At 37.5% G+C, this 19,571-nt stretch overlaps 1 protein-coding gene across 2 annotated transcripts in view; it reads left to right on the plus strand.

The window, feature by feature from the left end:
* SP3 (Sp3 transcription factor) overlaps positions 1–15,051 on the plus strand; it is a 34,780-nt gene extending 19,729 nt beyond the window's left edge. For both annotated transcript variants that reach the window (XM_066553841.1, XM_066553842.1), the window contains 3 exons: positions 5,056–5,248; positions 10,927–11,123; positions 13,277–15,051. In XM_066553841.1, coding sequence (XP_066409938.1) covers positions 5,056–5,248; positions 10,927–11,123; positions 13,277–13,593 — 707 coding nt within the window. In that variant the 3' untranslated portion in view covers positions 13,594–15,051. The remainder of the gene's footprint in view (positions 1–5,055; positions 5,249–10,926; positions 11,124–13,276) is intronic.
* Positions 15,052–19,571: the final 4,520 nt, after the last annotated feature.

The raw sequence follows: 19,571 nt of genomic DNA on the forward strand, positions 1-19,571 counted from the left end.
TACATAAGTTATTTTTCCTCACAAGCTTAAAATCTGATTTAGAGCTGTTGAATCTAGATGACAGTCTTTTTTCTGAGTTGAGGTTCACCAGTATTTCAAGATGATGCTTTGCAGTGTACCTCATGTTGCCTTGTAATTTATTATGTAATAAAGATGTCTAAATTCACACTTAAGATTTGGGGGCAAATCAGAGTAAAAATCATTATTTCTGTTGAGTTTCCTGTCTGAAAGGCTTGAACAGCTGATCAGCTAGTAGAGGAAGTTTAATTTAGATAGTTCAGTTTGGATGGCAAAGAACAAGAACAGTGTCTTAAGAAATTTAAATTCCAAGGGAATGGGGGTTGAACTGTAGAGAAAACAGAAAACAACAGAAGATGAAAAAGAAGTGGAAATGAGCATCTCTTTATATCTCTTTTCTTGGGAAAGGTAGGAAGGGAAGCCCCTATTTGGAAAAAATAAACAATCAGAAACAATTGAAATGGCAGTCAAATTGTGATTTTGTGAGGATATTGGTGGGAAGGTATGTGCAGTGCTCCTGCAAATCTGTTTTCAGTTCAAACCATATTTCTGCTTCTCAGATCAGGAACTTGTAAAGCTTGGCTGAGTGGAAGGGCAGGGTGGCTTTCAGCATCTGGGAAAAGCAGCTGAACTACAAGCTCACAATTTGCAGACTGTTATAATGTAATACTAAGTGTGCCTTTGTGACATTCTGCAAAGGCATGTATATTAAAAAATCTGCGTCCCCTTCCCTTCTCAGTTTACCCCTGTTTCTGTGGCTCTTGGGCAAACTAAAACTTTTTTCCTTAGATGGAGAAAATAGCATGTTCTTAAGTCCTGGTTGAAACAGACCAAGACATAATGTGAAGATTAATTGATGCATTCATCTGATACCTGGAGAAATAGGTAAACGACCTGGGTATAGGAGTGGGCAACAGTATTTCTCTCCACACTAGATTATAGTTCACATGTACTCAAGTATAGTTTAAACTGCGTTTCCATCTGCATTGTTTCATCCTGTCAGTTTAGTTATTCTTCTCTGAAACACTTTAAACAAACAAATCTCTTGCTTATTGGTTTGATTTGTCAAATGCACTCAATCTGGTTCCATATTGTAGCCAGCTCTGAGCTTTCTATGACTATGAAATACTACCTTTGGAACAGAATTATTCACCAAGATCCCAATTTCCATCTTGGAAAAGCCAAACCTAAACCAAATCTAGCACACTTGACAGGAAGCAGAGTCTGAACACAATATGTGTTTTTCAGAATCTGTTGGTAGTTTGAAACAATATCTTTGTCTAAAATTCCCCTTCATGCTTACCTAGAACTAAGTCTCGAATTTAAAAGTAAGGGCACATAGAAATTTGAAAGCATGGAAATAAAAGACTAATGAAGAAAATGTAACCTTTATTTAGCCTTGGTAGACGACAAAAGTAGCCTCAAAGTTGCTAGTGTTTGTGTCAGCTTGTCATGACTTTATGGATTATATAAATTTTTTTAGGCCTCTTTTTTGCAGAGTTTATGTAAATTCTCTCAGTTGAGGCTGAATTAGAATAGAGCATATCTAGAAGAGCACTGGGGAGACACATAGTCTCTGGTATCTATGTGAATTTTCATCATCTCAGATACCATTGCATTGGAGAGCACTTAATCTCCAGCTCTTCTCCATGGTTTGCCCTTTCAACAGCTTCATGAGTGGCTCTCCTTTTCCTTCCAAAAAATACTGGTGGAATTTTAACCTTATCTCTTGAAATAATGTAAAAACCTACTTGGAGGGCAACAGACTCATTGGTTCTGAGGACCTCATTTAAGGCAATCACATTCATTGTGGGGTTGATGCAGTTCACTCTCTGCTATACTACTCCTGGAGAGGTTATATAAACACTTTATCTATTGATATTTCTTCTAATTGTGTTTTGTTTCAAGTATAGTCTACTCAGATAAGTATTAAAAAGTCCTGTCTGTAAATTGCCAGTTTATGTTGTACTTTTCTGTGTGCCAGGAGTAGAAGATATTCCTTCTGATGAATAGCTAAAGCAATAGCTACACTTTCTGCCTTACCAAGATAACCAGAAAGCACAGCACAAAATTAAGAACACAGTTACTACTTTGTCTTCATTTCAGTGCTGCATTTTTTAGAATAATGCTATAAACTATTGTATATCTATGTGAATTGTTGTCTTCTCCAGTATCCTCAACTGTTAGGTGTGTTTTTCTGTCCTTTTTTTTTGTCCAAGTTTCCCAATTATGCATCTGTCATTATAGAACTATTATAAGTCTCTGTGCTGCTGCAGGAATGGTGGTGATTGGGAGAAACTGGGAATAAACAGAGAGATACTAATGAAAAAGTGGAAGGAACTCATGACAAAACTTTGTGAAGTGGAGCAGGCATTGCATAGAAGGTAGAAAGTCATGGATACTGGCATGCAGTAATAGACTTTTTGGACATGCTTCTACTCTTATGTGTATCTCTATTATTAGAGTGTGACTTGGGGAGGTCAGGGTAATAGGAGAAATCATGTGGAATATTTGACTTCAGTAGTGGAGTTGGGTCTTGGGAGCACAGATCCATACCCTAATTTGTACCATTCATCTTTGCATATCTCTTTGGAAGTATATCAATGCAGTCTTAACTGGATTCAGCTACTGACTTTGCAGGCACACTGTCTAGTGTTAGGGAGATCATAATGAAATTACCTTCTTAAAACTGTATGTTATTTTATTAACAGTACTTTAATTGTTATTTTAAATAAAACAAGAATTTATACAGTGTATACTTTGTGTTACATTGATTGGTAAAAGAATTTGGAGTATAATGTGTAACACACAGTCCTAAAGAACTGGTTGGAGACTTGCATTGGCCTGTGCTGGCAGCCTTGCTGTATTTAAATTCCTATTATGTGTCCTTTTGTGCAAGACTGAATCAGGCTTCTGCTTTTTTCTAAAGTTGCTCTAAAATGTATTAGTATACTTAGTAGTTATTTGAAAGATAATTCTGTAAACTTTGTTTTATCATGGTGTAATGTTTGCTTATATAAAAGCAATTTTATTTATAACATACAGATAATAAAGTTATTTTTTAGCTGAGTCTCAGAAAGTAGCTTAATTTGGTGGCAAAGTAGTTTGGTGGCTCATGTAGAAGACCAGAAGTTGCCACAGGTTTTCTAGGTCTCCACATGAAAGATATTTATTATGGTGCTGTCTGAAATTGTGAACTTGTGATGGTAACAGTGAAGGTGTGCAGGTGACTTTGGGCATGCTTATCACAGTTGTACTACATGTGTAAAAAATCAGCAGATGTGACTGTGCTTGCTTCTGGATTCCCACAGCTCAGAGCCTATTCATGCAAACTTCATTTCTAACACTGACTTTTGCAGCCAAACCAGATAAATATTCTAGACTTCCCTGGTTTTGACCTGTAATTCTCTTCTGAATACAGTGATTTCGTAGAGAATTACTTTAACTGTAGTTACATCAGTGATGTAGGGTGCAGGGCAGTCCTGTATATGGTTGTATGTGTGCAAAAGAAAGACAAACTGTGCTGTTGGGGGGTGACTGGGCTGAGACTCTATTAGCATCAAGCAAATTTTTGTGTAGCAATATCCCTTATCTCTAAATAGATGAATACTGGGGATGACTTTGAAGGTAGACCAGGTAACTATTACTCTTTACGTAATTTGTTATTGGTTGCTTTTCTGATCTCTACTGGGACAGGATGCTCTTCATCCTATGACCCAGCACAGTTTTTCTTATATTTTATCAGGTAATCTGCAGCTTTGTCTTCGTTACAAAGATACGATGGCTGATGCGCTGACTCCCAGAAAGAACTTAAGAGTGGCCACAAAGCTCAAATGCTTAAGCTTTCAGTGTTTAAGGATAAAAGTCTACGTGATAATTGGGTTTGTTTTGCTGGAAAAGCAGTCTCTTGAATGTGTCCAGAAAGATAGACAGATGTTAATTTGAAGCTAACAAACAAACAAACCAAACACTGCATTATGTTTGTTTGCTTATTAGTTTGTGCTAATAAGTGGCTAATCATTTTCACAGAAAAAATGCAAAGTAAACTACTCTGCTGAACCAAAGAAGGGGCTGGGGTTCAGCATTCTAGTATAATGCATACAAACTGTCTTTTTTGGAATTCAGACTTGGAGTCCCCTGGGAATGCAGAATAGTGTTTGAGGCGAAGATGTTCCTATTAAAATGTAAATTTGTTAAAACAGTTGTTGTTATGACGCTGTAATTAATTCTTGGATTAGATTGAATGAATGCTCTGTAGGGAGAGGGTACACATACTTGCAAATGTCCATCCTATACGGAATAATTAGGAGGCCTTTTTGCATACAGAAAACTGCTAAGACCTATTTTGGCTACTGGTATATCAAAACATAGATGTGGCTCATCTGTTGCTTATCTCTGTCTAATGCTGCTGAATAACATTCTTCCCTAAATGTTTTCTATGTATTGTGCAGAAGACATAAATTTCAGGTGAAAAGGGGAAATGGAACAAAACCATTAATTTATTTGTTTTCCTTAGGTATCTCAGTATTTCTCAGGTGAAAACCTTTTATTAGACTGATTTCTCACATTACTTTATGTATCTCTGTGTATACTAAAACCTTCTGAAGACCATTGAGGAAGGCTGTTGCTACTTAATGTGACATTAATTCAAAAATGCTGTGGAAACAGAAATGGCTACTCAGGATCATTTGAAACATGAGTTTATTTTTTCTTCAGCCTCTGTCCAACCTCTTGTTCCTCAGTTTTTCCCAAGTTTCAAGCAAGTAATATTTTCCTGGTGACAGCATTCCTCACCAAGAACAGTTCAAACTTAAACTATAATGCTTTGTTATAGCTTATCTTCAACTTTGAAATGTATAGTTAGATAAACTTTTAACTACAGGTTGCAAGGGCACAGAAGCAATGTCAGAATGCACTTAAGGCTGTTGACTTTTGACAGGCATAGTGCTCTCTAGAATAAAAACATTTGATCTTCATGGTTTCCTTTCTGTCTGTTTAATGGGCTACTTACAGATCTGTGTTTGTTCTTTTTCCCAGATATTAGGATTAAAGAAGAGGATCCTGATCCAGAAGAGTGGCAGCTCAGTGGTGATTCTACACTGAATACTAATGATCTAACACATTTGAGAGTACAGGTCGTAGATGAGGAAGGGGACCAACCACATCAGGAGGGAAAAAGACTGCGACGAGTGGCATGTACATGTCCCAACTGCAAAGAAGGTGGTGGAAGGTATGTAAAGTTCAGTGTCATATCACACATATAATGATGAAAAATAAATAATGGGCAAGAAGAAATGAGCTTTTGTTAACAGCGTTTGTCTGCAGTGAGAGAAAACTACAGGTTTTACGCAAAGGAGTTTATGCTATAAAGGACTACCACTTCCATTTTGGGGTTTGCAGATGAAAAAGCAGATTATTACATCCTTTCTGAGTTACTCCTTTGAGATTAGTCGAAAAAATGTGGAGTTAGATGTCACCTAGTACAAGTGAGGGGGATAGAACATTGCCCTAAAAATATGAAAATGAAATATTTTGGAATATGCGCATCTGTAATTGGCTTCCTATCATATGTCAAGAACTTGATTAAATCCTGTGTTCCTGCATATCCTCGGTGATTGAGCAGTTTTCCACAGTTTAATTGCTTTGGAGTGATACAAAAATACAGTTTTCCTAGTTTTCTTATTCACTGGGTTCCTAGGAAAAACAAGGTTTGTATAATATAACAAGGTTTGTATAATATTTCTAAATAACAAATTTTGAACTGTTTTCAGTCAAAATTAGTGAGACTTGACTAACAAAGAGGTACTAAGTTCCAATTCATTAAACTTCAGTGTTGCATTGGAACAATGCTTTATTATTGTGCATCTCATTAAAATATTACTATTTTTTTTTGTTCTGAAGATTTTATTCTACTTCCAAATACTTAATTTTGAATGCCTTGATTATGGATATGAAAGGGGTAGGTGTACTAAGCTGCCTTTTACAAGTGAAAAATATTTAGTTGTGTTTGTGCTTCAGAGAATTGTGCAGGGGCTGCTTTCCAATATGCTAAAATTTGTTCATTTTGATAACAGTTTCTTCACTAAAATGAAGATCTTTATTTATTTGGGAACTATAGTGTAAATCACTAAAATGTCTTTGAAGAACCTCTCAGTGTCCAGTGGCACTAAGAGTTCTAATAGCACTGGCTAAGTTATTTCTCTTGTCAAGTCTCTTGTCAGTTCTTGCTGCCCATTCAAGATACCTGCCTTGCAAGCACAGGGAGGTGATATCCCAGGTAGCCATGCTGAGTAAGCATTAAGTGTGTTGAAGAGAAAAAGACTCTGATACATTTACATCACCAGCAAAGGTGGTGATATCTGTGGGTTATGCAGCATCTTTGTCCATCAGATTCCTCTCGTTAAATTTCTATGTGTAGTTCACTGCAACATGGCACAGACATTTCTAAGTTGTTGGTGAACTCTGGCTCTGCTTTGAAAATCTGCCCAAAGTACACCCTGGGTTGAGATTTGTTTTGTTTCAGGAGAAACTCTGAAAATGTGATTTGCACTGCATGTGCTCTTAGGAAACAGAGATTCCAGGTGTTTATCTTCCTCATGCTCTATTCCAAACTACAGTGGTTTAATTTATAAATCTATACTGTAAAATCCTCTTCCTTCTGAGTGGAGTTGCTATAAAATGAAATTTGAAAGTTTCAGGCCGTGAGAGAACCTTTTTGAGAGATGGTTTGGGAAGTCTGGAGAAGGGTGTAGTCTGTCTAAAAACTCAGATATGCGATTTTTGGGAAAGAGTTGAGGTAAGAGCTACGACAGAGTTAAGATAGATGAGAATCTGAAATCCCCTGTAAAGGAAGGCCTGGACACATCAAACATACAAAGTAACTAGGAAAAGTAGGGCAAGAAGTCAGGATGTGAGAAGAATTAGAACTGGAAGAGAAACAGGATAATGGAGACAATGGTGGGAAAACAGAAAAGAGTGAAAGTGCTTACAGTTGCTAGAGCAACTTTCCCACCAGAATGCAGAATTCCTTCAGAGTTTAGGAGAAAGGAATAAGCCCACTTGAAAGAATATTTGAGTGGTAATATTCCATAGCTGCTAGAGTTACCTGTTTATCCCTAGTGCTGGAATTCTGAGTTTTGATCAGTCTTTCAACTCTGCTGGTGATTTGCAGAGTTTCAGATGGTAAAACATTTGCTTTTGTAAATTCTTTCAGATAACATTCATAATTCTTAAAGTGTTGTTGAAGTTGCAAAATTTAAAATTGGGCAAATGCTTAGTTAAGATATCCTGGGCAACTTTAACTTAATTCCTTGTGCATATACATTATCACTTGGTTTCAAATTACTTGATTGCATACTATTTTTTTCAAATGGCATCAGTGCCATTTGATGGATGGGATGGCTGATAGGGAATGAATCAGGGCTGTGTAATGATTGTCACCTGCTTCACTTATTGCAGCAAGTGGGAAGTGTTTAGGGAACAAGACACAGGACTGCAGCAACAGAGCCCTGAAATTTTGGAGTTGTAGATCTATATACCCCACTTTTTCCACTGCAGGAATGCTGAGTTCATTCCTGTGAAGAACTTGATTGAGCAGACTGTGAACATCTAGAGTACTCTGAGAAAATATGCTTCTACTACATTAACCTTGACACCTCAAGCTGGTGGATGGTTGACAATTTTGGCCTTTATCTCTTTCTGCCTCATAGCTGGAGGTACAAAGCGATTGCCCTAGTTGAGGTTCACCATACCGTACGTTATGATAAGATAAAGCCATTAATGTTTTCTTAGAGACTGTGAGTGAGTGTTGTCAGTACCTCTGATGAGGAAAAAAAAGCCCTGGAGAAATGAATGATTTTGTATTTAGCATAGTACAGAAATAACATGTAACTATTAAAACAAGAAAAGTACTTTAAATCAGTGTGAAAAAGCTGAATAATGTTTCACTCAATTAATACTATTGCTCCTATGCTCTGAATGGAGAAGGAAAAGGAAAATGGCTTCACATATGCAGACTTCATCATAATTTCATTTATCATATAGTGTTTGTTTTGGTGTTTCTAGCTGCATTTTCTGTTTTCTGGATTCAGAGGCGAGTTGAGAAGTTCTTTCTGGTTTTTGTTGTTGGCTTTTGGAATTGAACTACATTGCAGTCTTCAGATTTGTACCAGTTTTGTGAAGTGGGAAGCCACTATAATCTTTGCCTTAGTTAGTGGGAGGGAAAATAGGAAGGGAAGAAGATGATGTATTAGATTTGTAAATTAATACCTTTTAGCCCCAAGCTTATATAATAAATGGGCAATAAGCAAGTGGACAGAGACACACTTGCCTCAAAGAATGACTCTGTTTCCAAATAGAATGTTTTAGGCTTCTAGTTAAGGTGTCTGAAGTAAGTAGAAAGTTTAGTCTTCTCTCAGTTGCACCTAGAGATTTCACCCTCCTAACAATTACATCTGGAATTGCATTGAGATATAGCTACTACTGTCTGATATATAGAGGAGCTGTGCTTCTGAGTACCACTGCAGGTACGTAACTCTAAAAACCACGTTCTTCAAATAATTAATGAGTGTGTGTTTTAACCTTGAAATACTTTAATGTTATTGCTGGAAGTACTCTGAATATAAAGTCCAGTTTCTCAGTGGATGAAGGTGTTTCCTGCTGAAACTCTAGCAGTCTGCCTGGTTATTGAGAAACGTCATATCCAATCTTCATAAAGCTAAAATGTACTGTGGAAATACTTTAATATTATTAGTTTTTAAACTCCACTCAAGGAGTAGGCTGGAGTCACATACATCTATTCAGTGATGGTGGCTATTGGCCAGCAAGAAAGGCCTCTCAGCATCATGTGTTAGGGCATAGTGCCAGACTGTCACAGCTGCAAAGTGTCCAGATAGAATTTGGCTTGTATCCTGTTAGTTTAGAGCACACATGAAGCAAACATGCAGGTGCCCATATGAAGTTGTATAGAATAAATACACTTAGTTGCTAATTCACAATAGTCTTGTGAGTTTCATTCTGTGGACCCTTAACTTCCCCCTCACTTGGAACTTTGGAGTGTGCTAAGGAATTCTGTCAGCAGTTAGGTGAGGTGCTTAGAATCGTGTCTTCTGTATCGGCTCTGCACAGTAATGACCATGAGTTGAACCTTGGTTTCCTTCAGTCTAGACTAGAGGTGCAATGAAGCCATTTCAAATGATTGACATAGGAATATTAACATTATTCTGAGGGAATTTTGATGTCAAAATTGAATTTTGATGAAGAATTGATTTCATCCAATTTGTGTACTATATCATGCCAACTTACAAAATATTTGTACTAATTTCTGTGGAGGGGAAGTCACTAGAGTTTGTTTGGAGAAGATGTGAGGATAAAGTCCTTAGATGATTCTCCTGCTGCAACAGGATCAAAAGCCTTCTGGACTCGCCTTCTGCTTCTATTGAATTTGTTCTGAAATCAAAACTTGTATTTGTCATGACAAATAATTAGTAGGTACAGGTGATGTTTTTATCTTCTGGGATAAAATGACTAATGAAACACTATGAAGATTGCTCTATATTGAGAATTCGTAGAAACATTTCCAAGGACTTAATGGGATTTTATCTCCTTCCTTTTCTGGACTGTCTGTAATGTTTTGGGTACATATGTGATTAGGTTGGGATCCCCTTTAGACACTGTTTAAAACACTGAGGTTTTAGAGTGAATTCATTTTGTGCATGTTCAGAAATGCTTGTGGCAATTGCTAGCTCCTTGAAGCGTGTACACACTTTACCTGAACTTTTGTTAGATGTAAACCAGAAGCTAAAGCACCCAGTTTAAAGAAAAAAATTGCCATGGGGAAGCAGCTGAAAATTGTATAATCAGTCATGGAGGATGGAGCACCCAAGACTGTAATTTCAGAATCCACTTACGGTGTTCCAAGTTAATGTTGCTGATGAATAAGGTGGCCTGATGCCTGGCTGCATTTTTCAATCTCCTCCCTTGTACTAGCATTTACCATTCATATAGCTGTGTTGTCAGCCAGATCTATTCCCTCAAGTGCCCCTTTCAGCAGTAGCAAACTCTTAAATTGGCTAAAATCAATCATGATGCCCTGCACTGGCCAGACTGATCTTTTTCTCTGGGTCTATCACTTGTGATTTGATTAAAAAAAAAATAATTAGGCCATTGTATCAGGTGCTTCCCCTAGTCACCTGCCATTTCAGGGAGACAGCATCTTAAAATAAGCATCAAGCTTAGTCTGGATTATATGATCTGTGAATTCTGTGTTCATTGTGATGGATTTCTGTTTTTTAACTGGAAAACCAAGGAATTCATTTAAACGTCAGCAAGATCAGCTTCCACCTCTCTTAGTGAAAGCATTAAGGTTATTCTGCTTGCCTTCAAATCCCAAACTGATTCTCAGGTTTCCCCAAGATGCCAGAAGTCCCATCTGTTCTCTACTCCGATGCCAGAATCTCCAGTGTCCATTTTGGCAGTTGCAGTACTTTGTGTTTTTCTTTGCCAAAACTATCTTTGATATGGTAAAAGCCTGAAACTCTGGGAAATGTAAAATAGGGACACTTCAGCATCAAAGTGGTACAAACTGCTGTCATAACTGTATTTCCAATTTCATATACATGTATGCTTCTTAAAGATTATGCTTCTATCACATACATTTCACACACAGCTGAATTTATCGTTTTCTGTGGAGCTGGGATAGCATTATAGAATTTATTTCCAGCTCCTTATGACGTGTTCTGGAATCCAGTTGTATTGGAAACAAGAACATGAAGTTTCTTGGGTTGGTTTGCAGATCTGTTGTGGTATATGTAGCCCCATGTATGTATATGACCAGTATTTTGGAGGAATGTATTAGAATGAATAACTTCTCTCTCTCTCTCTCTCTTTTTTTTTTTCTTTTTTAAACAGAGGCTCCAACTTGGGAAAAAAGAAGCAACACATTTGTCACATACCAGGATGTGGCAAAGTATATGGGAAGACCTCACATTTGAGAGCTCATCTCCGCTGGCATTCTGGAGAGCGTCCCTTTGTTTGTAATTGGATGTTCTGTGGCAAAAGGTTCACTCGCAGCGATGAGCTCCAGCGACACCGAAGAACGCACACAGGTTTCCAGTCCTTGATTCTGGTGTATTTAACTGAAGGAGTGCTATGGACTGAGCTTGGATAAATAACTTTTAAGAGGAGAACAGATCTTTGAATTGGATTGCTTTTAAGGCAGTGTGCTTTTTCCAAAATCAGCTAAATCTTATTTATACACTTGGGAATCTTTGGTAGGTCTGAGGAGATAAAACACACACCTCTTGATTCAGAACTGACATTTAAGCTGATGTTTAATGTAGCCTAATCAGAATACTTTGATTCAGGCTCAGCAATGTATTTCATTTGTTTGAACCAGATTATAACTCTTTTCCCATCTTAAAACTTCAATAAGAACAAAAGAGGACTAGGTGGCCTGGAAGTTAGATATCATTCCTATAATCAATGAAGAGCATGTGATGGTGCATCATTCTACACCTTTTAGTTTTGTGGTTAGACCACCGATTAGGAACTTCAGGTTCACATTTCTCCTTCTGTCTAGTACAAAGAAAAGAAATTAATGTAGATATTCCACCTTATCAAGGAGCAGTTAGTTTAAAATCTGTTGTCTGTTTTATCTGTTTTCTTACAAACTGAATTCACATTTGCATTCAACAGAATGTTTACCTTTTAAAATCATAGTATTGGAAAAAACCTGTAGATAAATAATTTTTGTGTTTATCAGCATTTACATTGCTTAGAAAAATGTCTTTGGGTGTCTGTGAAAAATATTAATGTTGTTCTTAATGGTGTGCTTTTGTGTAGACATTTTGGATGCTAAATCCAAGCTGGTTACAGTTTGTCTGGACGGAAAGGCTGATGGTTTTTAAAAATGGCAAGTTGAATGATCCAGTTCAGATGATGTGGTTAATAGATCCTAGTGTACCTGCCTACCAGTAAAATGTAGAGAACTGCAGGGATCCATCCTTTGACCTCTTAGAAGATTTTTATAATTGACCTGGAGGAATCAACAGAATTCTTCTGTTAACCTTCTTAGGTTTGTGGATGACCCTAAACTGGGGTGACCAGTCAATGCACTGAATAGCAGAGGGATGGAGGCTGAAGGAATGGGTTAACAGGAATCCTAGGAAATTCAGCAAGAACAGTCACAAAGTACTGCACCTGGGATGGAATTAACACTTAGGGTAACACAGGCTAAGCATGGAAAGGTTGGAAACAGCTCTTCTGAAAAGTACCCAGGAGTCTTGATAGACAAGTGGAACATGGTCAAAGATCAGCAGCAATGATACCCAGAGCTGTATCAACAGAAGCAAGAACCCTGATCCCAGGGATTATTCCCTTCTTCTGGTTAGACTGCATCTAGAACATGGCATCTAGTTTTCAGCACCCAGTATAAGAAAGACACTGATGACAGGATTGAATTCACTAATGAGTGACCAAGATGATCAGGAAGCTGGAACATTTGCCTTATTCAGATGCACAAAGAGAACAGTAGGGGCAGGGGGGGAGCTTAGTAGTGATTCTCTAGCTACCTGCAAAGGCCATCCTTAAGAAGGCAGTTACTTTCCCTGATGAAGGTGTATTGGTTGAAGGATAATAGACGGCAGATGTGTGTTGAAATAAGAAGGGTTCAGAACAGCTATAAATAAAAGCTTTTTAATTGTGGGAATAGCCAGGCACTGGAAGAGGATGTCTTTAGAGTTCCTGCAGTCTCCATCCTTAAAGGTTCTCAAGAAAACTGGATAAATTCCTCAGCAACCAGATCTGATCTCATAGGTGACTCCTTAGAAAGAGATCAGAACACAGACATTCAGAGGTCCTTTCAAACCTGAATTACCCTATGATCTTGTGTGTCAGTCTCAAGTGTGATTCTGCTATAGGTCATACAGTCTTCTCTGTCCATCATTTGGTAGGTTTTGTTCTCCTCCTAGAAGTTATTTATTGGTAATAATTGCAGTGAGACTTAGCAGCCTGAGCATATGAGATGGCTATATTCTCTAGCATGCCTGAAAGATCTCCCCAAGCTCAGTGACACACAGAAAATTAAATCAGTTCTTATATAAATTGTATGGGATTTGTATGGGTGTCAAGAAATGTAACACACAAGTTTATCATGTTCAATCACTTTCTTCCTCAGTATAATTCTAGTTAGAATTCTGACTCTAAAAAGCATTAAGTTTAATTTTTAGTGTTCTTGATTATTTTTTTCTTTCTTTGATAGGTGAGAAGAAATTTGTCTGTCCAGAATGTTCAAAACGCTTTATGAGAAGTGACCATCTTGCCAAACACATTAAAACACATCAGAATAAAAAAGGTATTCACTCTAGCAGTACAGTGCTGGCATCAGTAGAAGCAACATCTGATGATACTTTGATTACTGCAGGAGGAACAACACTTATCCTTGCAAATATTCAACAAGGTTCTGTTTCAGGAATAGGAACTGTTAACACATCTGGCACCAGCAATCAGGATATTCTTACCAACACTGAAATACCTTTACAGCTTGTCACAGTTTCGGGAAACGAGACAATGGAGTAAATATTACACAAGATACCTATTAATTGTGGTTATTTTTATACAGTAGTGAGAAGAATATTGTTCCTAAGTTCTTAGATATCTTTTTATTGATGTGCAAAAATTTTTGGATTGACAGTAACTTGGTTATACATGACACTGAAATGCCTTACTTTGTATGATATTCCATAGTATATTAAAATGGTAAAATTGCATGGGTTTTGTAGGTACTTTTGGAATCTAGAAGAGAAGAAATTTTACCAAGTTATATTAAAAAAAAAAAAAAAAGAATTTAACGATGGAAATGGTAGTCTAACCAAATGCATCAATCCTGTGTGGTTTAGTGTAAAAAAAATGAGAACATGTTGGTATTTATCTATTGTAAGATAAAAGAAGTTGATGGGTGAAAAGAAATCACATTATGATAAAAGAAATTTTGTAATTTTCTTGATGACTGGAATTTTTATTATGCATAACTGACAAATCAAGTTTCCAAGCAAATGTTACATAGTGTAGGCTTTACTTAGCTCATCAACTTGTCATTTTGAAGCTAATTATTTTAATTAGGTTAACTATGTACAATATTTTAAGCATTACTCTTGTAAGATTTTGCAAACTACATTTTAACATGGAACTCTAGGGATAGTCACCTTTTAAATCCTATTGAAAAGCCATGTTTAAGATTTAATTTGCCAAAATGATGTCTTGTTAATATTCTTTCAATAACCAAGGTGGGCAATATAACCAATGTTTAAAAAGCTTAAAATGTTAAGAAAAATAAATATGTATAGGTTGAAGCATTTGGGTGGTAAGGCAGATGTTATAGTGAAGTATATCCCTTCTTTTGAACATTGGAGGACCAAAAATAAGGTGTATTGCGTCTCAGCAGTGATTTTTATCAAATCTTTTTCCAAAAAAAACATCTGTATGCCAGGGCCTTAAAAGCCATCATGTAAATTACCAGTAAAATATAACATATGCAAATACAAAAGAAAAATCACTTTCACTTCCATATTGACAGTACTCCCAAACATATGGATATAGTCATAGTGAACTAGGGGGGTTATGAGGTTTTTGTTTGTTTGTTGTTTAGTTTTTGGTTAGTCAATCTGCATTTAAATATCAGCCATCTTTCCTTTTTTGCTTCTTCCCTTAAAAATTGTATGTATCCAGTACATTTAACTGATAAACATATATGTTTTTTATTATGCTGAATTTTCTTTTTATTTTTTAATTACTGTTTATATTTTCAATTATAGAAAATGTACAAAATGAAGTTATATAGCCAGTCTGTAAGTGCTATACCATTTTCAAAAAATGTACAACAATAATTACTGCAGTTCACCTATTTACAAACATTTGGAAATCTGTTCATTTGTTATTCTTAAAACCACCTCAAATTTAAAGGCTACCTTATTGTACGTTTAAAAGTGTATTATAACAGTGTGGTAGTTAATAAAACACTATTTTTTTTTCTTTTGACTTGAGTTTACTGTGCTTCTTGTTAACTAACAAGGTGTAATTTCATAATATGTCTTGATAGCCTGAGATGTTTTATTATTTTGCAGTAGGTGGTGGGAAGCAGAAATGTGTTTTCTTTCCCTGTGGACACAGAGATGGTAATTTTCCACCTCCTCGCTCGCAAACCCCCATGTGTATGTGCGTGGACATGAATGTGCTGTGTTGGTGTAGTGGGGATGTTTTGCTCTCATGTTGAGCAGGGCATGAAGGATATGTAGGCCCCATCCTATAGGCTGTGTTTAAGTCCTCTGACACATGCACAGTACATGGAGTATTAATAAGGAGCTGTGACTAAGTGAGAACTATGAGATTAAAGAGAGTAATGGTTGTATATAATGCTCTAATTACAGTGAAAAGCTTTTATTTGTGAAGTCTAAAGTTTTGGAGTATCAAATGACAGAGGATAGACCAGGATAATTTAGGATAAACCAGGTACAGTTCAGCCTAGAAAAATGAGAACTGGAAGTCATGTAGGAAAGATGTTCTGAATTTGCAATTAGGTGGAAAAAAAATTAATGCAAGTCTTTTAGAGATTCAGAGCAACAGGAATTGACAGGTACAGAGAAAAGGGAGTTAATTCAGCATCAGTTTAATTGTCTGTTTAATAAAATGAAAGGATGAAATTGGTTGGGATGAGAGCAGCAGCTTGAGGGAAGACAGTTCTGCTTAGACTTGCAGTGTTCCGTGGATGTTGTCAATATATTAACATGCTCTGAATCCCTTCCTTTAGGCAGGTGGATGGGCTTGGTTTTCAAAAGCTGTTGTAGTGTACAGAGCATATTAGTGTGTTTCTAATACTTGGGTTCTGTTCCTCATCTCTTAGCCATAAGTAGCTGTATTAATGCATTATTTTATGTGGGAGGGAAGAGGGCTATTTCCTTATTCAAGCTGCTTTTCACAAGTTTTATGGAATGACACTTTTACTGATGTTCATGTGTGGATGAAGCTGTTTTGGTGTCAAGGGTTTTGATGTCTCATTGCTGAAGATGAGATCGGTTTATTTCTCAGAGCTTTTATGCTCACTACATCAAGTAGTTGCTTTCATTAGTGTTTAGGTAGCACATAGATATGTTGTTGTTAAGCTTCAGAAGGTAGATGTTTTGGAAGAACTAACTCTGGAAGTCTCATGGAAAGCCTGCAGCCAAAGGGCCCAATGGCTCATAGCTCCCTGCTCTCCTCTAGGACAAAGATTCATGATCTTTGGTGTATCTAGGATTGTTGCTACCTCGTGGCCTCTTTTCTGGTCCTCCAGGCATTCATGTGATATCGAGACAAAAGTATGCATTTTGTAGAATGCTTTCCAGTTCTTCATGGGTTCCTGACAATGGTTGCTTGATGTGCTTCTTGCTTCTTACTGGTACAGTCTGACATTTTACATACTTATTTTCATGTCGGGCTTCTCGCTTTGTATGGTTTCTTGGTAAGGTAGCCTTTAGATCCTTGGTTGGTTTTATCTCTTACAGTCTTCTGCAATCACTAAATAAGAAGATCTTAAAACTGGGTCTGCAAGAGAGCATGAGTTTGAGAGCATCCTGTATTACCAATTTCAGTGATTCAACTTTCAGTAAGTACAAGGCCTGTACATACACTTGCTATAATCTCAGTATTGTGTTCATTCCTGAATGAACTAATGGTTTGATCTTTGCAAGTTGCAAACTAACACTAATTCTTGCAGAAAACAAGAGCTTTTAATCGTTGTTAATTACCAGGTCAAGGAGCAGTATGACTAAGGACTGTATCATCATCACTGAAAGGCTTGTAAGGAGCCAGATTTCTGGTCTGATTATGAAGATTTTCTTCTGGCAAGGGACTCTGCAGAGCACTTTTTTGGGCTTGTCTGAAAAAGAAATATCAGGCCTTAGTTTTAGGCATTTTGAACAGCTGGAATCAAGAAGATAAGCTTTGCCAATGGCTTCAGGAAAGTTCTGATATGTTCTCTCAAAGTTGTTCTGGGTGTTGGGGAATGAAGGAATGGACTTAATAGTCACCTGTCAAGAGTGGTTCTTGGCTTGTTTAAGTGAAGAACTAATGAGCAGCCGGCTGTCTTTCCTCCAGATTTTTACCACTACCATTAACACCAGGTGTGTAGAGCATGTACTGTAAAAAAGGGCAGAAGATGACATGGCTGACTTAACTAGACAGGAAGAGAGCCATTTTTCACAACAGGAGTACTAGTGGTTGGCATCAGGTTGTTCTGTGCTCTAGATTCTAAAAGATTGTATCAAAAGGAAGCATTTTTTACAAGCCATTTTACATACAATTCCTTCTTTCATCTTGGAACTAAGGAAAAAGAAAGCCATTTCTGACTCAAAACAGTGTGTCTGTAATTCCAGAGCTCATTTTGGCACCTTGACACTGTACAAGCCTTTATTTGGACCAGTTGGTACCCTTCTCAAGCCTTATTATTGTGGAGTTGGCAGAAAATGCTATGGAAATTACCTGCAAGCAAATAACCTTCCCTCCCCAGCTATGCCTTCTCTTCTGTCAGAAGACTCAGTTAGACAGATTTTGAGCTCAATGAGATGGACACCACCAGGAAAAGGTTCCAAAGGCAAGATTTAGAACTATTTGTTGCTTGAGCACCACTTTTCTTACAGCCTCCAAAAGTTCAAATCTTGACCATGCTCCTGGCCTGCCTACAGATATAACAAAATTTACTTCTGTATATACCTTGCAACATAGCTGCATTTTCCACAAAATTTGTTGAAGAGCAATACCTTTACAAGGATTATAGGATGACAGATTGCCATAGCAAATAATTTTCAAACAGCAAAAATGAGTTCATAAGTGGTATCACATAATCCAACACACCTTTCTTTGTAAAGGTCTTTCAGGTAAGAGTCTTGTGGGCCCCTGACAAGAAAAGAACCATCAGAGAGGTGGTTGAGTTGGGTACCAGACATGGACTAAATATCACTGAAATTTCGCGTTATCTAAAGGAGTCCCTGACTTTCACATATACTGGGTAACCCACCTACACACATTCTTAACTTCTATGTTTCTATGGAACCTACTCTTCTATGTAAAGTATTCACAGAATTTTATTTATCATTTATGCACAAACACCACAAATGGCTACTTCATCACAGTTGCTTCCTAACCGGATGTTTTTCTTCCATCAGGACTTGTTTTGATTTGACAGACAAACAGCAGAGAATGTAACAGAAGGAAAACATCAGATTTGCAGGGAAAATCAATGGGATTCTGTTCATGTGATTACCCTGTGGTGGAGGCATCATTATGATATTAGGTGGGACTGCTCTACATTTACTGCTTAAAATGATTCTTGATTTCTGTCCTCTGTCTAGGCCATTGCATGAATCATTATCAGTACCTCAAGAAAGTAGTAGAATACAAAAAGATCTTACTGCTTCTGCCATTGTGGTTTTGGAGAGTTTAATTCTGTCAGCCATTCTTCGCTCTGGAAGGTACTGGACTCTGATTCTGGTACTACAAATGTAACTGCTGGAGGGTTTGGTGGTGAAAATGATGGCTCTGAAAGAGTGGTAGCCAGGTCTTACATTGTTAGCTTGGCTGCAACCTGCACTGGGACCTTCCACTTTTCTGAGCTTCTGCTATTTCTGTTGTACTCTTTGCCTATTTCTGAGGTGTTGAGCACAAGCTAATCTGGCACAGCTGTATCCCTTAGTATGTAAACATTGGTTCCCTGTTGGGACCTCAGCTATAGCCTTGCATAAAGAAACATGTAATATACAAGTGTGGTTGAAACAGATAGACACAGGGCTGTCACACTTTTCAAGAGCAGCATGGGGATGCAGCATAAGACGACCTGAGGTATGTGACTGGGTAAAAAGCAGCTTCTACCAGGCACCGAACAAGCAGGTTAGAAAAGAGTGCTCTTGTGGGCTGGTAGGAAGATTTGTGAACATGGGGACAAAGTGAGGATGGTGGGAAAGAGGTAGGAAGAGATGGATTGGATAAGTTACTTGGAGTAGGGTTGCAGAACACAGTGGAGACAAACAATCATAAGAGTTAATATGGTTTATGGATCCTAATCCCTGGTATTTCAGTGAAACCTTCTGGAGTATGAGTTGCACACAAGTGTGACTGCAGCCATTTGGGGGGGGCTGTTGATGAGTCAGATAAGATGCAATAAAGCAAGGAAAGGGCACTCAAAAAATTGAGAGCTGCATAAAACTTTTTGACATTCATGATGCTTTCATAGCAGTCCTTACTGGCTTTTGGTTCTTTACTGACCTGTGCACTTGTCTGTCTTGTAATTTTCCTGCTAGGTCATGGATACCATAATACCAGCAGAAGCCCACATGCTAGACTGAGATTTATCATAATATGCCTTATTTCTTGCAGACTAAGGAAACTTGTACCTGGAAATGTGCACTACTCTAGGTGATTTATGATGGAGAAAACCAGATATGCATTGAAGCTTGAACTGTGCTGCTTCAGCCACGTTTTGGCTCAATCCTTTCATTTGGGGTACAAGGATATTGTGTCTATCTTAG

The sequence above is a fragment of the Molothrus aeneus genome, chromosome 7, assembly GCF_037042795.1.
Source record: "Molothrus aeneus isolate 106 chromosome 7, BPBGC_Maene_1.0, whole genome shotgun sequence".
NCBI classification, from domain to species: Eukaryota; Metazoa; Chordata; class Aves; order Passeriformes; family Icteridae; genus Molothrus; species Molothrus aeneus.